Source organism: Hippopotamus amphibius, chromosome 14 (assembly GCF_030028045.1).
Source record: "Hippopotamus amphibius kiboko isolate mHipAmp2 chromosome 14, mHipAmp2.hap2, whole genome shotgun sequence".
Lineage (NCBI taxonomy): Eukaryota > Metazoa > Chordata > Mammalia > Artiodactyla > Hippopotamidae > Hippopotamus > Hippopotamus amphibius.
In genome coordinates, this window is record NC_080199.1 from 71,403,279 (window position 1) to 71,428,708 (window position 25,430).

The following is a 25,430-nucleotide window of genomic DNA, read 5'->3' on the forward strand; positions in this document are numbered from 1 at the left end:
AAATATAAAACAAAAACGCTATTATAATAGTAACTATTATAGTAGTGACTCTGGGTCTTCTGCCCATTTTAAAAAATTGGGTTGTCTTTTTGTGGAGTTGTAATCATTCTTTATATAGTCTAGATAAAAATCTCTTATCAGATATGTGATCTGCAAATATTTTCCCCCATTCTATAGGTTTACATTTTTCAAATTGACAATTCTTCTTTTAAAAAAGGAGATACAACTGGCATATAACATATTAGTTCCAGATGTACAATTCAATATTTACATATATTGTGAGATGATCACCATAGTAAGTCTAGTTATCACCCATCACCACACAGTTACAATTTTTTTTCCTGTGATGAGAACTCTTCAGATCTACTCTCTCAGCAAAAACTTTCAAATATGCCATACAGTATTAAGAACTATAGTCACCATGCTGTACATTACATTCCTTGACTTATTTACTTTATAACTGGAAGTTTCCACCTTTAGAAGACTCCCTTTATCCATTTTGAGTATCCTCCATCCCCCACCCCTAACAACTACCAACCTGTTCTCCGTATCTATGAGTCTGGGGGGTTTTGATGTTGTTGTTGTTATTTGCTGTTTTTTAGATTTGATTCTGCATGTAAGAAAGATCACACAGTATTTATCTTTCTCTATTTCACTTAGCATAATGCCCTCAAGGTCCATCTGTGTTGTCACAAATGGCAAGATTTTCTTCTTTTTTTATGGCTAAATAATACTACGTTGTATATATACATCACTTTCTCTTTATCCATTCATCCAACAGGTGGACACTTAGGTTGCTTCCATGTCTTGGTTATTGCAAATAATGCTACAATGAACATGGGGATGCAGATTATTTTTTTGAGTTAGTATTTGCATTTCCTTCAGATAAATACTCAGAAGTGAAATTACTGGATCACATGGTACTTCTATTTATATATATTTTTTCCCATTTTTAATTTCTGGAAGATCCTCCATACTGCTTTTCATGGTGGCTACATCAATTTATATTCCCTCCAACAGTGCAAAAGGGCTCCTTTATTCCACATTCTCACCAACACTTTTAATTTGTCTTTTTTATGTTAGCCATACCAACTGGAGTGAGGTCCTATCTTACCGTGGTTTTGATTTGCATTTCCCTGATGATTATTGATGTTAAGCACCTTTCACATAACTGTTGACGACTTGTTAGTCTTCTTTGGAAAAATGTCTCCTCTGCCTATTTTTTAACCAAACTGTTTTTTTGCTATTGAGTTATATGTTATTTATATAATATGGATATTAATCCCCTTATCAGATACATGATTTGCAAATATTTTATCTCAGTAGGTTTCCTCTTCATTTTGTTGATGGTTTCACTTTCTTGATAATGCCCGTTGAGACACAAAAGTTTTAAATTTTGATGAAGTGTAATTTATCTATTTTTTCTTTTGTTGTTTGTGCTTTTGATTGCTCATGTAGGAATACATTGCCAAATCCAAGATTAGAAAGATTCCCCAGGGTTTTACTGTTACTTTTGTTCTAAATCATACATATATAATCTGTAATATTTCATACTTTAATTATTGTACCAAGGCATGATGTCTAGTAGCTTAAGTCCTACAAATGTCTTCAATGATGACTTCTGCTGCCGCTGCGCCTCCTCCTCCCCCTCCCCCTTTTGCACTTCTATTGAGATTTTACAATCAGCTTGTCTCTTCTCCCTATACCACTCTACCCCAACATATACACACACATCTGGCTAGAATTTTGATATATATTGTTTTGAACTGTAAATGTGCAGATAATTTTCATCATTATAGTATCACCTTCCCATTCCATGGTATTATAATCCTGAGCTTTCCATTTCATGAAGACATTATATATCTTAGGTGGCCTTTAATTTCTATAAGGAAAATTTCTTAAACATTTGTGTAGAGGTGTTGCTTATCTTTCTTAAGTATATTCTTAAGCAATTAATGGTTTTGATGCTATTGTAAATATAATTTTTAATATTTATTTTCTAACTTTATTATTGGCATATAAAGTTACTTCTTTTTTATATTAACTTTGAATCTGGGGATCTTGTTAAAGACCATTTTTAATTCTATTAACTTCTGCATTCTTTTAGGTTTTCTCCTTGCATAGTCATATCATTTGTTCATAATGACAGTTTTTTTTTGTTTGTTTCTTTTTTCCATTCTTAATGGCTTTTCTTTCTTTCTTCCTCCTAGAATATCCAGGACCTTCAAAACAATACAAGTGGTGATAGTGGATTTTTTATCCCATTCCCAATCTCAGGGGTAAAAGACAGAGTAACAATAACTAAGAGAGGACTTGAAGACTTCTAAATGTCATATATGGAACTGTACACAAACCAGTTCTAACTCACTTTCTGTCAACTTTGTCTTTTAATTAGAATATTCTGTTTATGTGTAATGTAAATAGTGATTTGGGTTAATCTGCCACCTGATGTTTATTTTCAGTTTGTTATATAAGTTCTGTGTTCATTTTCATATTCTTCTTGTATTTTTGGTTAAATATTTTTTTCCATTCTCCTCTTTACTGGCTTCTCTGCTTTACATTTTCCTATTCTTTTAATAGTTGTCCTGGAGAGTAGGGCCTTAACTTACTTAAGGCCAATTTCAATTATTCTGTCTTAAACTTTCAGAACAGCAGTAGGTTCAGTATTCTAAGGAAACTTAAAATACTTCAATTCCCTTGCTGTGCTCTTATTCACACAGGACATTACTGTTCTTATTTTATACAGTTAATATTTATTTAGATTTACCAACATATTTTCCTCTTTCCCTTGTTTTTCACTCTGTTTTGTTTCTGTGATGATTTGCTTTCTATCCAAAGAATAAAGTAGAAATTCTTTTAGTTGGGATAACTGCTAATGAACTCTCTCAGTTTTTGTATGAAAATGTATTTATTTTGCCTTCCCTTTTCAAAGAATATTTCCTCCAGGTTTAGAATTCTAGATTGGTACACTTCTTCCATTCACTAATTTGAAGATATTATTCCATTATCTTCCATTTTCTTATCTTTTCTCTTGAAGTCAGGTGACAGTCTTGTTCCTTTGAAGGTTTTTTGTCTTTTTGCTGTGAATGCTTTTAATCTTTTCTGTTTTGATTGGTTCCAGGGTTACTATGATGTATCCGCGTATGCTTTGTGTCATATTTATTCTGCTTGGGGCTTGTATCTCATCTTGAATGTATAGCTTTGATGTCTTTCATAAACTTTGAAAAATTTTCTGACATTCCCACTTCAAATACTATTTCTGTCTCATACTCTCCTCTCTTGATGTAATTCCAATTACACACTCTAAACATACAATTTTTTTTCACTGCGACCCAGCTGTCTGACATACTTTTTGTACACAGACAAAAACTGTTTCATTAGGCTTCACAGAAACTGCATTTTTCACAAATTGAAGGTTTGTGTCAAGCAAGTCTATCAGTGCCATTTTTCCAATAGCATTTACTCACTTCATGTCTCTGTGCCTCATTTTCATAATTTTTGCAATATTCCAAATGATTTCACTATTATTACATTTGTTATGGTGATAAATGATCAGTGATCTTTAATGATACTACTGTAATTGTTCTGAAGTGCCATGAACCACTCCCATATAACATAGCGAACTTAATCAGTAAATGTGTGTGTTCTGACTGCTCTACAGACTGGCCAGTCCCCCATCTCTCTCCCTCTCCTCAGGCCGCCCTATTCCCAGAGACACAATAATATTGAAATAAGGCCAATTAATAACCCTACAATGGCCTCTAAGTGATCAAGTGAAAGGAAGCATTGCACATCTCGCACTTTAAATCAAAAGCTAGAAATGATCAAGCTTAGTGATGAAGGCACGTCAAAAGCTGCAATCGGCTTAAAGTTACGCCACTTGTGCCAGTTAGCCAAGCTGTTAATGCAAAGGAAAAGTTCTTGAAGGAAATTAAAAGTGAATACGTCAATGATAAGAAAGCAAAACACCCTTATTGCTGATATAGAGAACATTTTAGTGGACTGGAGAGGAGATCAAACCAGACCAACATTCCCTTAAGCCAAAGCCCAATCCAGAGCAAGGCCCTAACTCTCTTCAATTCTGTGGAGACTTAGAGAGGTGAGGAGGCTGCAGAAGAAATATCTGAGGTTAGCAGAGGTTGGTTCATAATACTTAAGGAAAGAAGCCATTTCTACGACATAGAAGTACAAGGTGAAGCAGCAAGGACTGATGCAGAAGCTGCAGCAAGTTATCCAAAACGTCTTGCTAAGATCATTAAGGTGGTTATGCTAAACAACAGATTTTCAACACAGAAAACAATCTTCTATTGGAAGAAGATGCCATCTAGAACTTTCACAGCCAGAGAGAAGTCAATGCTTGGCTTCAAAGTTTCAAAGGACAGGCCTACTCTCTTGTTAGGGGCTAATGCAGCTGGTGACTTTAAATTGAAGCCAATGCTCATTTACCATTCTGAAAATCCTAGTTTTAAGGTTTTCTTTTCACACATACGTGTATATATCTAAAAATACAAACGTGCATAAAACTCCACATGACTGTAAGGGGTCAATTATCCAACACCCAAACATGCTCTGTCCCAAGTACTCACACATGGTGACAGAGAAAAATCACTATTTTCTTCACAGTGTTTTCTCCCAGAGCTCCTGTAATTCTCTACTGTATGTATGAAATTCAACAACAACTATCATGACAACCATACTGTAAACTAACCTGTCAGTCTTCACATTTTTAAAAACAGATGTCATTACAAAAATTAAACCCCTGTAAAGTTGAAATAGGCAGAATGAGGTGATATTTTGTATTTATCAAGGAAAGTATTCCAGATCATAGCCCTGGAATAAACTAAAGAGATGTTTCAATGTTGTTTCACTTCCAATGGAGATACAGCACGTTAAAAAGATAGGAAAACCTAAAATAAGTCAGCCACATTGAAATATTATTTACATCATTTCACTCCTCTCTTTGTTGCATAAAATTTTAGAAGATAGCATTATGAAAAACACACAACTAAGACAAATAAATTACCCGATCATTCATGAGAAGATCTTTCACAATGAAAGTAGCTACCAAAGACTTCAAAGGAGCAGCAAACTGATCTGGTGCAAGGAGAGCAATATGACCAATAGTAACCAGCGGTGTTATGAGATGCTCCAGGTTGCTTGGATCTAGGCTCTTATGCAGAGGCTGAAAATGAGGAAAGGAAAATGATCAACTCCATTAACATGCAAATAAGCTGTTCACATATTTCACACCTTCAAATTTTAAAAACTACAGAAGTTCCAATACTTGGTGTAAGTAGTAGCTCAAGCTTACATTTAAATCTTTATAGGTTATTTATGTCTAGAAGGCATCATATTTAAATATTTTCAGTTTTGCCGAAGTTATATTTTAGAGGTATATTTTAGACGAAAGAAACATTTCAGCATGAAGAATCATATTATGTATCATATATTTTATGGCCACATACATAAATATGTTAAGAGACTGCTAGAGCTCACCAATATCCACTTCCATTCTACTTCCTGGGCATAAGGATGCCTATATGTGCAGTCAGGTGAGGATGTAAGTTCTGACTGCCAGAATGGGAATGAAAGTGAGGTATGCCATGCCTGCACTGAGGCAGATATGAGCAATATATCTTCTCCACATTCTCTCTCTTTACTCACTGGCTGGCTTAATACCAAAGATTCAGTGGGACTCAAAAAGAAGACACTAGTCAAAAAGGGTATGTGTGCCTAACCCAATGATTAGAATACAATTAAAACACCCAACTGCACTTTCTTCAGGAGCAAGAAATAAGCTTTTATTATGTATAGTCACATGCATTTTTGTGGATTTTTATAGCATCAAATACTAAGTACTATAACTAATAAAATTATTTTTTATTCTGATAGGAAACCCAGTCATTAATATTCATTTTGCCATGACAAAAGAATGAGGTTCCTTATATACTCACATAAATTGATATCTAAAATATACTATTAAACTTTTTAAACAGGAAAATCAGAAGAGTGACTACAGTATACTATTACTGGCTCAAGGAGAGGGGGAAGGGGACAGAAATATGTGTGTATTGTGTGTATTTATATTACCTGTATATGAATAAAATCTCCCTAGGAAAGTACATTAGAAACTGTTAACATTGACCTGTTGCCTCTGAGAAAAGAAACTGGGTGGCTGAGTGAAGGGGCGAAAGAGAAAACTCTTTACTATTTTAGTATTTACTATTGGATATTTGTTTTGTACCTTTTGATTCTGAAGCAAGTGAATATATTATCTATTTAAAAATTTAATGACACATTTTAATGACACATTGATGTTCTATCCTCCTACACTGAACACCAAGAATTCTAGGCTTGAAAACAACACAAAACTGTTCTTCCCAACACACTGGGGCAATGTGAGAGGCTGCATTTAGTCAAAAGTATATTTAAATGAGTTTACTTCTTGCTGTTCTTCTTGACTTCCCTCAGTACCTCCATCACACATCTAAGTGATAACGTGTTTACATTATAAACAAATATCTGAGTGTTTGAAAATGTACTTTTTTCAATTCATTTATTATAATGTGTGACATTTTCCACAGTAAGATAATAAAATCATTTCTGAAAAAGCAAAATTAATGGCCAGTCCCTGGATTAACAGTAATCTCATAAAGGCCATACGTCTCTATGAAACCTCTTCACAGAAAGCCAGCCAATCTTGTACATTACAGTAGAAGGATTACCAGTTAGGTTCTTATAAAGATGAAGTAGCAGATATCAAAATGAAAATAAAAGTACCTACAAACTCAAGTTATTATCACCATTATCCACCTCATCAACATAATTGGAAGGAACAAAAAGGAGATTATTCAAGAAAAACAAAAGCTTTCTCGCAATCAACATAAGTTCATTGAAGTCATCCTCTTATTAAAGACAAGATTAAAGAAAATACTTCCACCCCAAAATTTAAAATATATTACTATTTGCTAACTATAGCAAAGATGCTGTTTAATAGATAAAGAACACATTTTTTCCATTTAGGTCTTTAGTGTAACACATGAAAATATGACAAAATTAGCATAAATATTTCTAAAACAAGTCTAAGTATTTATGATGGGTTAGTTTCAGCATAATTTCCAAATTGTTTTGACTTCATTCAAGGTTCCTAAACTAAAATTATAAGTTAGGATTTTATAGATTTTCTACTTAGCTTCTATTTGCAGTAAGAATGCTAAAGACAACCCCTGATTATAATAGCTTGTAATGAAATAGCAATGCTTAGAAAGGGTAATGGTAATTCAAAGTATAGAAAAAAATAATATGAAATACATATTGAAAAGATGGTCAGTAGATATTTTGCCCTGTCCAATACATCCATAAGGCATTTGATCTACACACAAAGGTCCTCAATGCTTGTTCGTATTTGGTTCTGTCCCAAACTGTTTGGCATGGACCAAATATGCCCATGGACATTTTGGACAGCATCAAATATCAAGGACCTTTTAGTGTGGAACAAATGTTCTGCAAGGGAAGAGGCACATTTTAATCTGACATAAAATTATGTCAGTCATTAAAGTACAAACTTATTTACCTTACATTACAAATTAATACTGATTTGCAAAATTCACACTTCTCATATCTCATATATAGAAATCTCTTAGATTAGAGTAGCATCTCATATATAGAAATCTTATATATAGAAATAGTAGTATCTCATATAAAGAAATCTAATTTCCAAATCTGTAAACTGACAGAATAATCATCTATTACCTACTATCAGTAAGTATAATTTTATATGTAATTACTCACTAATTAAAAATAGTTTCCTAATACTAAATGTATAACGTAATGTCAAAAAATATTATACAACTGTTTGATTCCTGAATCTGAGTTAGCATTAAATATCTGAATAATCATATATTTTCTGATTTTAGCCACTCATCAATATTGATTATACTGATTCAAATCCTGAAAATAAACTATAAAATAATACATCTCCAAATGTGAACATCCTATAAAATCATTCATATTTGTTTATAACATAAAACAAAAAAAATTTTATCTTTACCTCAAAAATCTGTGCAAACTGGGTCTCTTTACTAGAAAATATCGCATGGATACAATGAATAGCATATTTGGCTTGACGGGGGGGTCCTTTTTTAGATTTGTGATGTAAAACAGGAAGCAAAGCTCTAAAAAAAAAAAAAAAATTAAAGAAAAACAATAAACCAAAAAATCAACAGCACTTCCAGTAGATACTTTAATGTTTGTATTTTTTACGTAATGTTTTGTAAGAACAGAAAAAGTCACAACATCTACTCAGACATTTTCAATCATGTATAATTTTGCTTTATAAATATCTATATTAAAAATATAATCCAAATACAAGTATTTTTTCCTGGAAGAACATTTATGTATCATATCATTCTATTACATAAAAACTTAAAATTCTGAATAAAGCAGGATCTCTTAGCTCAACTATTATGCATACATCCCACAGTGAAAGCAACTTCTGAATCCTCCTCCTTGCCCAATAATAACCCAGTGCTCCAGTATAAAAAAAAAATTAGATAAAATAATTCATTATAATAATCAGTCTCAGAAAAGATACCAACAGCAAAATATAAAAAAAAGACAGATGACAAACTGAAGGAAACTGTGCATTTCATGTTACAGAGAAAGGATTAATATCCCTAAAATGTAAACACCTACAAAGAGAGAATGAAAAGACCAACAATATCACAGAAAAATGCATAGGACTTAACAGAATTGAAAGTTCCTCAACAGAAGATAAACAAATTACCCTATTATGTGTGAACAGATGTTTACCTTCACTCCTTTAAAACTATATATAATAACAAATTCAAACTATACTCAGAGGACTTCTGCTTCAGATTAGGTCAGTATACCTGAGACCAGGTTTACTCTTCTACCTTAAAGGAGTAGAAAAGAAGATAATATGTTAAAGGTTTCAGACACTGGACAATAGGAAACACAGTGCCAAAATCTGAAAATATGGGAAACAAACTAGAAGAGACCTACATTTGCCCCTGGTTACTGCAAGGAGGTAGTTTTCAGACTGCAGTACAAGAGTAAAGACCCAACAGAGCCTGGTGGTTGCATGCAATTGAGGGAGAAGGAAATGGGAGTTCAGGGAGGCCAAGGGAGCTATAATTTCTAGGACAAAGTACTACAGAGGACAGAGCTACAAAGAGAGAGAGAGAGAACGCGCGCACATACACACGCACTTGAGTTCTGGAGATCTGAAGAGGGGTATCCCTGAGTCATTGGCTGAATAATGGTCTGTGTCATGCATGAGAAAAAACTACCCGAGACCAGGAAAAGAATGTTGGAAAAAAGTAGGCCAAAAAACTCCCTACCACACACAGGGCTGGTAGCAATTCATGTTAGAAAGTAGAAAGACCTTCAAATACATTATCAGGAGAAAATTAATCAATAGCAACAGTCCCAGAAATGGCACAGGTAACAGAGTTAGTAAAGGCCCAATAGAACTACTAAATATGAAAAATATAATACCTCAAATGAAAAATATAAACACAGAATTAAAAGCAGAATATATATATATTTCAGGAGTAAAGATCAGTGAACTTGAAGAGATAGCAATAGGAACTATATAAAATAAAACAAAAGGGGTTGGGACTTCCCTTGTGGCACAGTGGTTAAGAATCCGCCTGCAGGGGACACAGGTTCAATCCCTGGTCCGGGAAGATCCCACGTGCCTCAGAACAACTAAGCCCGGGTGCCGCAACTACTGAGACTGCACTCTAGAGCCTATGAGCCACAACTACTGAGCCCATGTGCTGCAACTACTGAACACCACATGCCTAGAGCCTATGCTCCATAACAAGAGAAGCCACTGCACTGAGAAGCCTGCTCACCACAACTAGAGAAAAGCCTGCGCATAGCAATGAAAACCCAGCCAATAAATAAATATTAAAAAAAAGAAAAAAAGAAAAACAAAAAGGGATAAAAATTAAAAAACCAAGAAAAAAATAAGAATGGCACATCAGTGACCTCTAAGACAATACCAAGTAGCCAAAAATACATGCAACTGGAGTCCCAGAAACCAAGGAGGTGAGAAGACAATATTAAAAAAAAAAAAAGGTAAGAAACAATTGCTAAAAAAATTGCAAATATGATGAAAATAAACCCACAGTTCCAAGAATTTCAAGCAGAGGAAACAAAAAGTATACCATTCCAAGGCATATCATTATCAATTTGGTGAAAACAGCAATAAAAAAACAATCTCAAAATCAGTCAGAAAAGACATACTATGTATAGAGGAACAAAGAATAAAAGAAAACTTTTCATCAGAAACTATGGAGTCCAGAAAAGAAAAGAACGATGTCTTTCAGGTACTAAAAACCAAAAGAGGTCTCAACTTAGAATTCCAATCTGAGCAAAAATACTTTAAGAATGAAGATAAAATAAAGACTTTTTCAGACAAAGAAAAGCTAAGATAATTAATTATAAGCAGAATTATACTCTAAGAAACACTATTCAGGAAGAAAAATGATACCAGATGAAAATATGGATAGATATCCAAAAGATGAAGAATGGCAGAAATATATGTGTACAAATCAGAGAAATATGTTATTGTTAATCTGAGATATATCAAAGTGTTTAGAGCAAAAATATCAATAACATATTGTAGCATTTATAACATATATAGAAACAAAATATATGACAACAAAAGCACAAAAGCCTGGAGGGGGAAGGCATGGAAGTATACTGCTGCAAGATTTTTACAATATACATTAAGTGGTATAATTTTATTTGAACATAGATAAGTCAATAGTGAGATAATAACATAAAATCATTAAAAACACTCAGCCCCAAAGAGGGCAGAAACAGAAAGAAATGAGAACAAATATCAAGATGGTAGCTGTAATCCCAACTATATCAATAGTTACATTAAATGGTAAATGGTATAAACATTCCAATTGAAAGAAAGTGTGTCAAACTGGATTAAAATGACCAAAATCGGAACAAACCAACAAAAACAAAGACCTAACTACAGTATATTTACAAGGTATTTATTTTAAATATTAAGTCCCAGGAAGATTTAAAGGGAAGGAACGAAGGCAGGGAGGGAGGAAAGGAAGAACGAAAGAATGAGATAACAAAAGACTGAAAGACATATGCCTTGCAAACACTAATACAAATGAAAGTAGATGCTGCTCTCAAAGACTGCAGAACAAGGAAGATAACCAGAGAGAAGGAGAAACTTAACAACACAGTCAGCTGACAAGGCTATGGGAAACTGAGTACATTCATATACTACTAGAAAGAATGAGAAATGGTATAACCACTATAGAGGGAAATGTAACAATATCTAGCAAAATTATACATGCATTTATTCTATGACATATCCACAAAATAAATATTTAAATGTGGAATAACTGCTAGTATATGTAAAGAGAAAAAAAGCAAGGTAGAGAAAGGTATGTATAGTGTACTTTATCATTCATCTATCAAAGGGTTCGTGGGAACACACATTACATACACACACATGCACTGAAACACATCTAGACAGACATGCATGAAAGACTTTTTTTAAGTTTATCTATAGGTAAGAAGGAATAGGGTAGAGAGTTGAGGAATACAAGCTAGACTTCTTAGAATATATCTTGCTTTTTCAGTTTATCTTTAAAACCCGTGAATATTTCACACAATAAAGAAATAAAATTTTTTTAAAAGTAACCTCAAAAAATAAATGAAACGAATAAAAGTGTGCATCCATTTGGTGGTATAACCACACAAGAAGAATCATTCCAAGTAACTTTACAAACAAGAATCTGACTGTAAACCCCTAATGTGATAAACCCTAAATACAGAAAAGAGCTACTCAAGGTAAGCAAACAGCTGTTTTTAGGAATCACACTGGTGGTGCTACTACTATTCTGAGACTGTATTTATTATGGGATAATTCAATGAGTTATTATGTAATATCATAGCTTGATCATCCTGTGTTATCTCAGCAGAGGGAAAAAAAATAAAAATGTAAAACTGAAGAGGCCTGATAAAAACCCAATTTGAACTGGAATAATCAATATAAACACACAATGCATTTTATCTTCCAAAAAACCTTTTTTTTTTAAGCTGTATCCACTGAACTGTCCTAGAAAAGTGATGCACACATTAGCAATTAGTACCCACAAGACTCACATTCTGATTTCTTAATACTATTCCCATTAAAAGGAAGCAGGGCTCCTTAGAGAAATGACTGAATCCAGGTCTGGGGCAAGACATCTACAAGATGGGTCTGGAACATTTTGTCATACCAGGGTGCAAAAACATTACAAAGATTAGTGGAGTTATTCAGAAAGATTCAGAGCTCAATCTGAATAGCCTCCTGGGTACAGATGGGACAATGTGAGCATCAAGTGATCACTGTAATTGACTGAAACACAAATATGAGTAAATTCATCAGTTTATAATGATATTTCTAAAAGACAACAACAGAGGATACTAGTAAACTCCTCACTCTTTATTTTGAACTCTATTCAGTACATAAAAGAATCAAACTTATGGTTACCAAAGGGGAAATGCTGGGGGGAGGGATAAATCAGGAGCTTGGGATGAACATACACACACTACTATATACGTATAAGACAGATAACCAACAAGGACCTACAGTATAGCACAGGGAATTCTACGCAATATTCTGGGATAACCTATATAAGAAAAGAATCTAAAACAAAAGAATATATGTATATGTTTAACTGAATCACTTTGCTGTACACCTGAAACAGAACATACTCCAATTAAAAAAAAAGATTATTCATGATGTTTAAAATAAACTAATAAACAAATTAAATGAATAAAAAACCATCTTAATTTTTCTTTATGTGCTTTAACATTATGCTTATGTTTCTGCAAGTTAACTGACTTAGAGCAAAACGGACAACACTAATATTAGGAATAGAAAAAAAGCCTGAATAAATAACTTCTTATGCTGAAAAAAAAAGAAGAAAAAAAAGAAATCAAGTGCTTATCCTGCCTTTCCTAAATAAGTTAACTCTGGGGAACCAAACAATAGATGAGAAGTTCCTCTTTAATAAAAGTATTCAGCTAACAAGTGATAAACGCATGACAGAGTATCATCGCTGATTACTAAACATGATCAGCTGCTAACATCACAAAAAGAGAAAGAACCAGTTATTATATTCCTCCCGACAGAAGAGCATACCACCACCTACAAAGTGGTCCTGTGACAACAAATAGTTGAAGCAGAGTCCAATCAGGCCTCTGGATTCAACTACCACTTTACAGAAAACACGGGAAACCATTAAAGCATGCCAAAGGCATACAATTAGCAAAAATAAAAAATCAGTTTATGGCAAGCTCTTCAAGAGAAACAACCTGGTTTCCTCACCAAACACAAAGAGAAGAGCGAACTGGAGGGGGAACCTACAGGAGACAAGGGACTTCAGAGACATATCAACCAACAACAATGTAGAAACCTTACTTGGATCTCAATTAAAAAAAAAGAAAACAACTGTTTAAAAAAATTACTATATTTTGAGAAAATTAATTGCATAATATTAACATTAAGAAATTATTATCAACTGTGTTTGAGATAAAGGTATTGTGATTTTTTTTTTAGAGTTCTTATCTTTTGGCGATACTTAGATATATAGATGAAATGATATACAGAATCTGGGATTTGTTTTCAAATATAAGGCGAATGGAGGAGTGGGTAGAATTATAAATTAAAGTGGCTTTTAGTTATATATATATATAAGCTGGTCAGTGGATACATGGGAGTTCATTATAATATTCTACCTACTTCTATATATGTTTGAAAATTTCAATAATAAAAAAATAATTCGAGTCTCACCAAAATGCCATCTTTTTAGTCTATGGTTTCTGGCTTCTCTGTGAAATGAAAAATTATTACTTTCTGGTTACTTCAGTAACTAAAGTCCCCAGAGAAGGCCTATCTTCTCATAAGTCAGACTTTACAATATAAACATCCATAACCTCTTTTCTTAGTAATCAAGAGAAAAATTACAGGTCACACACAAGTAAGAAGCAACTATGGTTGAGACTTTTAACAGTATAACAAATTTTAAGTTCATCCAATGTTCTGCATATTCATTTAAACAGAAAACAGAAATAAACCAAAACAATAAGAAAGGAAAACAATTTCAAGAATTCTGAAGTGCTAGGCAATCTGAGAAGTTAATGAAATGTAAATGAAGCAACTACCTTCTGACTGCTTTTTTAAAATTTATTTATTTATTCATGTATTTTTGGCAGTGTTGGGTCTTTGCTGCTGCGCGGGCTTTCTCTAGTTGCGGTTAGCACGGGCTACTCTTCTGAGCAGGGGCTACCCTTCATTGTGGTGCGCGGGCTTCTCGTTGCAGTGCCTTCTTGCTGCAGCGCATGGGCAGGCTTCAGTAGGTGTGGCTCGCAGGCTCTAGAGCGCAGGGTCAGTAGTTGTAGCGCATGGGCTTAGCTGCTCCCAGGCATATGGAATCTTCTCAGACTAGGGATCGAACCCGTGTCCCCTGCGCTGGCAGGCATTCTTAACCACTGCACCACTAAGGAAGGCCCCTGACTGCTTTTTATATTAATAAGCTTCTATTAAAAGAAATCCTTTATTACTTCATCAAATTGATTTTTTTTCGTCAAATTCAAGCTCCCCCATGATAATAATACACATGTAAAAAATGCAAACAAAACGAAAAATACATTAAAAACACTAAAGAAGAAAACTCAAAATTCTACTACCCTGAAAAAATTAGTGTTCACATTTTTTAGAACATACTTCTAAAACTTTTCTATACATATATACATAGGTTAAATAAATGTGAATACAAAATATATATATTATTTGGAAACTTTTTTCTCACTCAACAATATTGCAAAGAATCGCCTATGTCAAATATTGCTGAATACTATGCTTTTAAAAGGTCACACAGTTCTTCAGTGGATGACTATACTATACCACAATTAATCTAACCAATCTCCTACCAATGAGCATTTAGATGGTCTTTTTTTTTTCCCCCCAAATCTTGACAACAAAGCCATGAACATCCCTGTGCTAGCTACTTATCTAGTGTCTCTGAGCTTTATACCCTATAATCTGCTCTGAGATCCTGGAGCTGTAAATCTGCAGATTACATTTCCCAGACTCTCACAAGAGCTGGTAGGTTCTTCCAATAACAGGCACTACAGCTTCTTTAAGGCTTCTCTGCAGCAGCTGTGCTGCCCTGCAGTAAGAGCCAGGCCATGCCTACTCTGACAGTTAGTTGGCTCGATGTTGACAGGCTCTTCCACCCACTGGGCAGCCCTTAACACCACTTCTTCCCAGTTGTTCCACCAGCCCTAAGGGTGGTAGCTGCTTCCAGCAAATCATAATCTCTGAGTTACCAAAGCAACTTTTTGTTCTTTCATGCTTCTAACATCTGTATTAATTTATTTGTTTAAAACACCTGGAATGGTTTCTGTTTCTGACTGGACCCTGAACCATATAATCATTATGTAGACATATTTTCTAATTATCTCTGGGATAAATTCCTAAAAGTGAAACTACAGTATTAAATATCACACACATCTTACGTCAGTATGTATTAACACATCACCAACTCAGAAAAGCTGCATCAATTTATGCTCTGAGAGAGCATCACTGGCATGCTAGCTAAAACTGATTTATAGCATATGGGTGTTTTTATTTATATTTTCCTCCATTACTCTTAGCAGGCACAAATATCCTTTCCTAATGTGATGAAGGACTTCCTGTTTGTAAATATCTTCTTCATTCCCTATATTAGTATTCTACTGTGAGATATGTTTCTTACTCCTTTGTTAAGAATCCTTATATATTACAAATATTAACCTTTTCTAAAGTCATATATATTGAAAATAGCTTCCCAGCATACCAATTGCATTTCTAATTTATTTCATGATTTTTGTTTTTGTCTAAGTAGTATTCTCCCTCACTAACATATAAGGGCAGCGATTTAACCTGTCCTGTTCATTTTAACATCTTCAAGTACCTTATACACAGTGAAGGCTGTACAAATATTTTTTCAACACATGAATTTTTAAAAACCCAATCCATCAATATTTCATTTATGACTTGGTATCAGTGTCCCTTCCACCACAAGGTAAGAAGTTACAAACATGTACTGGTTACTAATACTTTTATTAATTCATTTTATATATATTTAAAATCTTAGATTAAAAAATTTCAATAAAATCTTAGATAAATAATCTGACATCTGGAATACATGTAAAATCAAGCAGTCTACATTAATTTTTCTTTTTAAAACAGCTTGCCAGGTATTTACTCAGTAACCTAACTTTTCCTAATCTCCTTGTTAAATATTACACTCCTGTTAAAAGGTTGTACAGGGTTGCAAATTTCTTATATGCTTTGCTTTTAAATCTTCTGATTTTTAATCACATAATATTTTCTAAATGATTGCTAACGGTGTATAAAAAGCTTTGGATTTTTACATACTTATTTTGGCCACCTTGTTTTTAGTATATTAGTAGTTTTACAGTTGATTCTCTTGAATTTTTCTCTTAGAAATTTGATGGCTTTGCTTCCTCCTTTCCAACATCTGCAACCTCTTATTTCCTTTTCTTAAGTAAGTACATTGGCCAATGCTTCCAAAACAATGTTACATCATGGCAGGGCTAGTGTATTTTCTCATCTTATTCCTGATTTTACTGGAAATACTTCTTGTGTTTTACCATATGACGATGCATACTGGTTGGAGAAGTATGAAGGCATTAAATACTATTTTATTGGGTTTAATTATAAGTAGCCAGATTTTCTTTTTTATCAGAAGCCCTTTCAGCATCTGTCAAAATGATCTATAGTGTGCCCTTTCCCTTTTACTCATTTATATAGTGAATTATAACATGAATATTAGGCTTTCTAATAGTAACCCTTTTTGTATCCCTGGAATTAATCACATTTAGCCATAATAAATTCTTGTTTTACTGTAGTAAACTCTCTTTTTGATAATATTTTACGTACAATTTTTGCATCAACATTGGTAAGATTTGTCTTAGTTTTCTTTCGGAAGGATATCTTTTATCAGGTTTTAGCATTCCTGCTAGTTACTTTGGCTTTATAAGAAGTAATCTAATCGCTTTCTTTCTCCCCCTCTGCTCTGAACAATTAAAAAGAATTAGAATTCCTGTGTGGTTTTTATACATAATTATGTAGACTTGATTTTTTTTAAGCTCTTTATTGGAATATATTTGCTTTACACTCTTGTACTCGTCTTTGAGGTACACCAAAGTGAATCAGCTGTATTTATACATATATCCCCATATCCCCTCCCTCCCGTGACTCCCTTCCCCCCTCCCTTTCCTGGCCCTCTAAGGCATCTCCCATCATCGAGTTGATCTCCTTTTGTTGTACAGCAACTTCCCACTAGCTATCTATTTTACAGTCGGTAGTGTAAATATGTCTATGCTACTCTCTCACTTCATCCCAGCTTCCCCTTCGCACTCCCCCCAGCCCCGTGTCCTCAAGCCCATTCTCTACTTCCGTATCTCCACTCTTGCCTGTCACTGGGTTCATCAGTACCATTTCTTCAGATTCTATATATATGTGTTAGCATACAGTATTTGAAATACCTCCTGTAACACACAACTTATATTGGTCCTTATTATTATTATTATTATTATTATTATTATTAGAGGGTAATTTTCTCAAATTCTTTTATAATTATAGCTAGCCTATTAGGTTTTTTTTTCTTCCCTCTTCTTGACCCAATTTTATTTATGTACATCACCCTTAAAAAAGTTCAGGTTTTCAAATATCTAAGATATAGATTTAGCCACCTCTAAAATTTAAATACTGAAAGTAAAATGATGAGAAAACACAAATCAGAGATATGCAAACGAGAAGAAAACAAAAGTCTGATTTAGGGGCGTGAGCAAAACTGAAAGCAAATAGGAAAAGCACACAACTTGGTAGCTAAATTGACCTCACAATAAAAAAGGGGCTAACACATTCCCTAAGTCCTTGAATCCTAAAGATTATCTTTCATTTCCTCTTATTTAAGCACAACTTGACTAGTTAGGAAATGCTTTAGTTACATTGTTTATGTCCATCAAAACTCTCTATGAATCATTAACTTTGGAAATCCTTTGTGGTTGAAAAGAAATACGTCAACCTCATTACTTTTCCATTGTACATGATGTACTTTTTTTTTTCTTGATGTTTGGGAATCACTTCTGTAATCTCTGAAAACTCAGTAAATTCCATCACAATATTTCCTAAAACATGAGCCCTCCTAATCTCCAGATTCATGTTTTCATTCATTCTAAACCAGTTTACTATTATTTTTAAAAAATATTTCCCATTTCCCATTATTCTGTTGTCTTCTCCACAGATGTATAGTGTCTTTTCACTATTTGCAATTCTCTTTAACTGCCTTCATTTCTTTGCCCACTATATCCACATTCTACGCAGTTTCCTCAAGTTCAACAGAACCCTTCCTGATTACATTTGCAATATTGTTTACTTTGCTCCTTGCTGTTTATAATAAATTACATTCTATAATACAAATATGTTCCCACTCTTCTTTATCCTTAGTTTTGCCATTTCTCTTTTTATGTTATTTTATTTTTGTTCTTTTCTTCCAGATGTCATTTGCTGTTTAATCTTCTTGGCAGTTTAGAACAACTGTCTAAAATTTTCTTATTTTCTAGAAAAATTCAATTATTCCGAAGTGCTAATCAGCTATCTTTTGAATGCTAAAATATCCCCATAGGATTCATGTTTGTTAACTTATTTGTATTCTGTTATTTCATCTTTGAATAAAAGAAATGTTCTCTGCTCTGCCATTTAAACAAAAACGTAGACAGTGTCTCCCTGAAGACTGAACGTTGGACACTTGTTTTAAAAAAATTAACATCAGGGGCTTCCCTGGTGGCACAGTGGTTGAGAATCTCCCTGCCAATGCAGGGTACACAGGTTCAATCTCTGGTCCGGGGAGATCCCACATGCCGCAGAGCTACTAAGCCCGTGCGCCACGACTACTGAGCCTGCACTCTACAACCAGCAAGCCACAACTACTGAGCCCATGCGCCACAACTACTGAAGTCTGCATCCCTAGAGCCTGTGCTCCACCATAAGAGAAGCCACTGCAATGAGAAGCCCACGCACCACAACAAAGAGTAGCCCCCACTTACCACAACTAGAGAAAGCCTGTGCACAGCAACAAAGACTCAACGCATACAATAAATAAATAACCAAATAAAGATTTAATGTTCTTGGGCTTCCTAGGTGGCGCAGCAGTTAAGAATCCGCCTGCCAATGCAGGGGACATGGGTTCGATCCCTGCTCCAGGAAGATCCCACATGCCGCGGAGCAACTAAGCTCATGCGTGACAACTACTGAGCCTGCGCTTTAGAGCCCGTGAGCCACAACTATTGAGCTCATGTGCTACAACTACTGCAGCCCACGTGCCTAGAGCCCCTGCTCCGCAACAAGAGAAGCCACGGCAATGAGGAGCCCGCACACCACAACAAAGAGCAGCCCCCACTCACCGCAACTAAAGAAAGCCCAAGCACAGCAAAAAAGACCCAACACAGCCAATAAAATAAATTGATTAATTAATTAAAAAAAGACATACCATGTTCCTGGATTGGAAGAATCAACATCGTGAAAATGACTGTACTACCCAAAGCAATTTACAGATTTAATGCAATCCCGATCAGATTACCAATGGCATTTTTCACAGAACTAGAGCAAGAAATCTTACGATTTGTATGGAAACGCAAAAGACCCCGAATAGCCAAAGCAATCTTGAGAAGGAAAAATGGAGTTGGTGGAATCAGGCTTCCTGACTTCAAACTATACTACAAGGCCATAGTGATCAAGACAGTATGGTACTGGCACAAAAATAGAAAGGAAGATCAATGGAACAGAATAGAGAACTCAGAAGTAAGCCCAAACACATATGGGCACCTTATCTTTGACAAAGGAGGCACAAGTATACAATGGAAAAAAGACAGCCTCTTCAATAAGTGGTGCTGGGAAAATTGGACAGCAACATGTAAAAGAATGAAATTAGAACACTTCCTAACACCATACACAAAAATAAACTCCAAATGGATTAAAGACCTACATGTAAGGCCAGACACTATAAAACTCCTAGAGGAAAACATAGGCAGAACACTCTTTGACATACATCAAAGCAACATCCTTTTTGACCCACCTCCTAGAATCATGGAAATAAAATCAAGAATAAACGAATGGGACCTCATGAAACTTAAAAGCTTTTGCACAGCAAAAGAAACCATAAACAAGACTAAAAGGCAACCCTCAGAATGGGAAAAAATAATTGCCTATGAAACAACGGACAAAGGATTAACCTCCAAAATATACAAGCAGCTCATGCAGCTTCATACCAAAAAAGCAAATAACCCAATCCACAAATGGGCAGAAGACCTAAATAGACATTTCTCCAAAGAAGACATACAGATGGCCAACAAACACATGAAAAGATGCTCAACATCACTCATCATCAGAGAAATGCAAGTCAAAGCCACAATGAGGTATCACCTCACACCAATCAGAATGGCCATCATCACAAAGTCTGGAAACAACAAATGTTGGAGAGGGTGTGGAGAAAAGGGAACTCTCCTGCACTGTTGGTGGGACTGTAAGTTGGTACAGCCACTATGGAAAACTATTTGGAGGTTCCTTAAAAAACTACAAATAGAAATACCATATGATCCAGTAATCCCACTCCTGGGCATATACCCAAAGAAAACCATCATCCCAAAAGAAACTTGTACCATAATGTTTATTGCAGCACTCTTTACAATAGCCAGGACATGGAAGCAACCTAAATGCCCATCAACAAATGAATGGATACAGAAGATGTGGCATATATATACAATGGAATATTACTCAGCTATAAAAAGGGATGAGATGGAGCTATATGTAATGAGGTGGATAGAATTACAATCTGTCATACAGAGTGAAGTAAGTCAGAAAGAGAAGGACAAATATTGTATGCTAACTCACATATACGGAATCTAAAAATGGTACTGATGAACTCAGTGACAAGAACAGGGAAGCAGATACAGAGAATGGACTGGAGAACTCGAGGTATGGGAGGGGGCGGGGGGTGAAGGGGAAACTGAGAAGAAGCGAGAGAGTAGCACAGACATATATATACTACCAACTGTAAAATAGTCAGTGGGAAGTTGTTGTATAACAAAGGGAGTCCAACTCGAGGATGGAAGATGCCTTAGAGGACTGGGGCAGGGAGGGTGGGGGGGAATCGAGGGGGGGGCGTCAAGGAAGGGAGGGAATATGGGGATATGTCTATAAAAACAGTTGATTGAACCTGGTGTACCCCCAAAAAAATAAAATAAAATAATTAAAAAAAAAAAAAAAAAGATTTAACGTTCTTAAAAAAAGTTAAAAAATAAAAAATTAACATCAGAACTCCCAACTCAAACTATACTTGCTTAATCAGCTGGATACGTAGCATGAAGGAAAAAGTTGGGACTAAAGGTAGTGAGTCCTTTATTTCTGTGTAATTTCTCTCCAAGTCTGCTTAAGCTCCTCCAATTGAGAACCAGCTCCATTTGGACTATGACCATATCTTATGCTATAGGGGACTCTAAGTTTGGGCACATCTCCCTACTTTAGGGTAAGCCAGATTCCTGAGAGACTTACTGAGTCAGACTTACCATAAATCACCATCATTTTAGTTTAGTAGGTCAGCACATAATTTTTTCTGTTCCTGTAAAGTTGGTAATAAGACATTTGCTTCCGTGACTTCCCTGGTGGTGCAGTGATTAAAATTCTGAGCTCCCAATTCAGGGGGCCTGGGTTCGATCCCTGGTCGGGAAACTAGATCCCACATGCACGCCACAACTAAGAGTTCACATGCCCCAAATAAGAAGCCCACCGGCCACAACTAAGAAGCAGGCAAGCTGCAACTAAGGAGCCTGCCTACTGCAACTAAGACCCAGCATAACTAAACAAATAAATAAATAAATAGACATTTGCTTCACAATTCTACTCTAAGCCTTACCTCACCTATAAGCTTTGCTCCTCCTGTTAGGCCCAGAGAAAAATGGTATGACCACAAAGACTCCATTAGTTCTATTCCAGCTGAAATTCGGTTTTCCCTATTTCTCTCAAAGCTGCCCATACCTCAAACTCCTCCCTCTAAATTAGCAAATGAAAGAACACTTATTATACATTCCCTTATACATGTAATTCAGGGATATGTTTATCAGTTGCCAATGTTCTCACACTCCGCTCAGTCTAAATGGGTTGTCTAGCACCAATTCTACCCAGTGTGTGGTAGCTTCTACTTAGACACATTCTTCTTTTAAATTATTTTGGTGAGTTCAAGGGAAGATAATTTAATAAACATTCATTTAACTGTATCATTTTTCCTCAACATCAATTTACTCAATTTAATAATTTAAAATATAAAATCTGCATACATATTTTATCTTCAGGAAGACATATACTATGAGTTACTTCACTGAGAACAGCATGTGCACACAGCAGGTATTCAATATCAGTTAATTCTCCTTATGGGAGACATCTGAAATATACTCAGCATATATATCAAATAACTTTACGTATTTCAGTTCCATATTAAAGCAGCGTATGTTTTAAAACGCCCTTGCGTGTTCTAAAATGTCCACCTTTCGACCTTGCTCTCGTGGTTCTCCTACAAATATATCAAACAATGTTCCTTTAAAATATAAAGGGAACTAGGAAAGACGGTCTAGAATGAAAACAAAAACCTCCACTGAATAAATCAAACTAAAACTTGTTCAAAGCTTTAATTAAGAAAGGAACTGTGCCATAATGGATATGGTACCATAGGCACTGCAAACAAACAGGCCTGTATTCAAATCTTCACTCTGCTATTTGCTAGCTATGTGACCTAGAACCATTTACCTCAAGTAAACATTAGAGTCCCCATCTGGAAGATTAGGATAATTCCTACACTTTACTGAATTGTTACAAGGTTTAAACGAGATAATACAGTAAGTGGGCATTCAGTATACGGTATAGAGTTATATACAGTGTATACATACAGTGTGTGTGTATACATATATCTGCAAACTCTGATCTCTGATCTGGATAGGACAGTCACAGCGCCATTCCAAAGGGAAATTCATGTTCTAGGCTCCCTTAAAAGTTAAGAAGCCGGTTCTAAACAATAAAGTTTCTTACCCTTACCAGACACTATACTGTTACAAAATTCTGGTATATTTCAATTATCATTTAATTAATGTTTTTGCCCTATATATCAATAGTTTCTAGAATTAAGTTCATGTGAATAGAAAGGAATAATAAAAAGTATACCTGAGCCTCTAAAAGCTACCTGTGTCCAAGTTTCCTTCTGACGAAGAGAACCAAATGCAATTCAACATGAAGAAGCATAGTACCCCAACCATAACTAACCAGATCAGAAGTAATGAGCTGGAGGTAAAACCAATCACCGGTGACTACGGCACTATCATAACCAACTATTAGCTATACTTTCCAGAAACTGGGAGGAGAGATGCATATAGAGAAGTATGCAGGGAAGACTTATTCTTTTTGAGCTACTACAGAATCTTGAACAATAATCAACCACTATCAGAGATCTCCAGGATAACAGCACAATTTCCAATTCTTGGAAATACTAGAACACACAAACACACACACAAAACACACTGCTGTTAGCATAATTCCATGCCTCTCTGCTTCCTTGTGTCAAATAAAGCAATACTTCTGAAAATTTTCAACTCAGTACTCATAATCACAGAAGAAATTCCTTTGGAATTTCCCACTGGACGTTACATTTGCATGAATTGCTTATCCTATGCCATAATATGCCAAAGAACTCTTCTACTATAAAACTGTTTTCATTAAAGTCTTTAAGCAAAACTGATACTTCAGAAAGAAATGTCATGCTCATCCTACATTTTCATGAATCTTCTAAAACACCAATCAATGCTCTCTCCCAGGATATGAGAATCTAAACTGAATAGTTTAGACTTAAGATAACCCAGACATTACTTCCTCAAAATTTAAAAGATTCCAACTATTAAATAAATCAATAAACAGTAAGTTATTTTTCTGTCTTCCAGAATATTTATCAGAAAAAACTCAACTCACGATCTGATGTGTGGGAAATCCTCTTCAATTTTGCTTCCTGTGTTTTTGAAAATTTGGAGTGCAGCTTCTGCTACTTTTTCATCATCCATTTTCAGACAAGCCAGGAGAGATTCAAATGTTTCAGCAGAATGAAACGAGATGGGATGTGTAAATGAGAGTACCTTAAAAAGATCATAAAAAAGGATCTGTAAATCCTTTTCACCTTTTATAAATCTGAAATGTTACATATTAAAAATACTACACATCAAACACAAAGATAATTATGCTAAAAAATAAATGAGAGCACTATAAATAAAATTTAAAACTTACTCAAATATACAACAGAACTGTTCTTGTGTAGGAAGATTGTACAATCTAATGTAACAATTACCTTAAAAATTAAATTACATGTTAACATAATTCTACTCAAAATAATCTGGATTTGGTTAATGTTTGGGGAGGCGGGTGAAGGAAAATGAAGGTAAGAGAAAAGGAAAATGAGAAGAGAGAATTTAACAAAATATGTCTATTATTCTAAATAAAGGTCATTATAAGAGACCAGCTAATAACATTTTTGGAAAAAAGTAATCTAGGAAAGGGGGTAAAACACCAGACAGTAAAAGATATTGTAAGGTTACAATAATCAAATCAACATGGTACTAACATTAGAAGCAACATAAAAAAGAAAAAATAAAGCAATAAATAGACCTTATCATATATAAGAACTTAAGATAGGGTATAATAGATTATAAAGATGGCAACAGAAAATAACTGAGAATGGATGGAATTCTTAATAAATAGTCTTGGTAAGAGTGGGTAGCTATTTGGAGGAAATCAATTTAGACCCTTCCCTACAATACACACTTTCAAAATAAATATTAGCTGGGATATGTTTCAGATATTAAAAATCAAAACCAATAAAAACCTCTCTGAATATGATAGGATTTTTAAGCTTAAAATAAACAATTAGATTCAAACATGGAATGTAAAAGCAAGCAAGTAGTAGATAAATGTATTATGCATGATGCCATATTTATAAGATTGAGAGGCAAGCAAAATAAGTGATGTTATTTAGAGATACACACATAGACATAAATGGAAAATCTATACAGAATGGTTAACAGAATAATAAACTCCAAATTCAGGACAATTACACCTGGGCGAAGTGGGGTAAAAAGCCACTCAATGAACTTCAACAGTAATAATATTCTATTTAATCTGAGTTAGCATTCCTTTTACTTTCCACAAGTATTTATTTTATTACTATACTTTATAACTTACATATAACAGAATAATTTTATTTTTTAATATATCAAAT

General features: G+C 34.6%; 1 protein-coding gene across 8 annotated transcripts in view; it reads right to left on the reverse strand.

The window, feature by feature from the left end:
• The window catches only part of PDS5B (PDS5 cohesin associated factor B), a 198,183-nt gene that overhangs the window by 41,169 nt on the left and 131,584 nt on the right, over positions 1–25,430 (reverse strand). For all 8 annotated transcript variants that reach the window (XM_057707515.1, XM_057707514.1, XM_057707513.1 and 5 more), the window contains 3 exons: positions 24,134–24,294; positions 8,051–8,174; positions 5,024–5,182 (listed from right to left, as the gene is read on the reverse strand). In XM_057707515.1, coding sequence (XP_057563498.1) covers positions 5,024–5,182; positions 8,051–8,174; positions 24,134–24,294 — 444 coding nt within the window. The remainder of the gene's footprint in view (positions 1–5,023; positions 5,183–8,050; positions 8,175–24,133; positions 24,295–25,430) is intronic.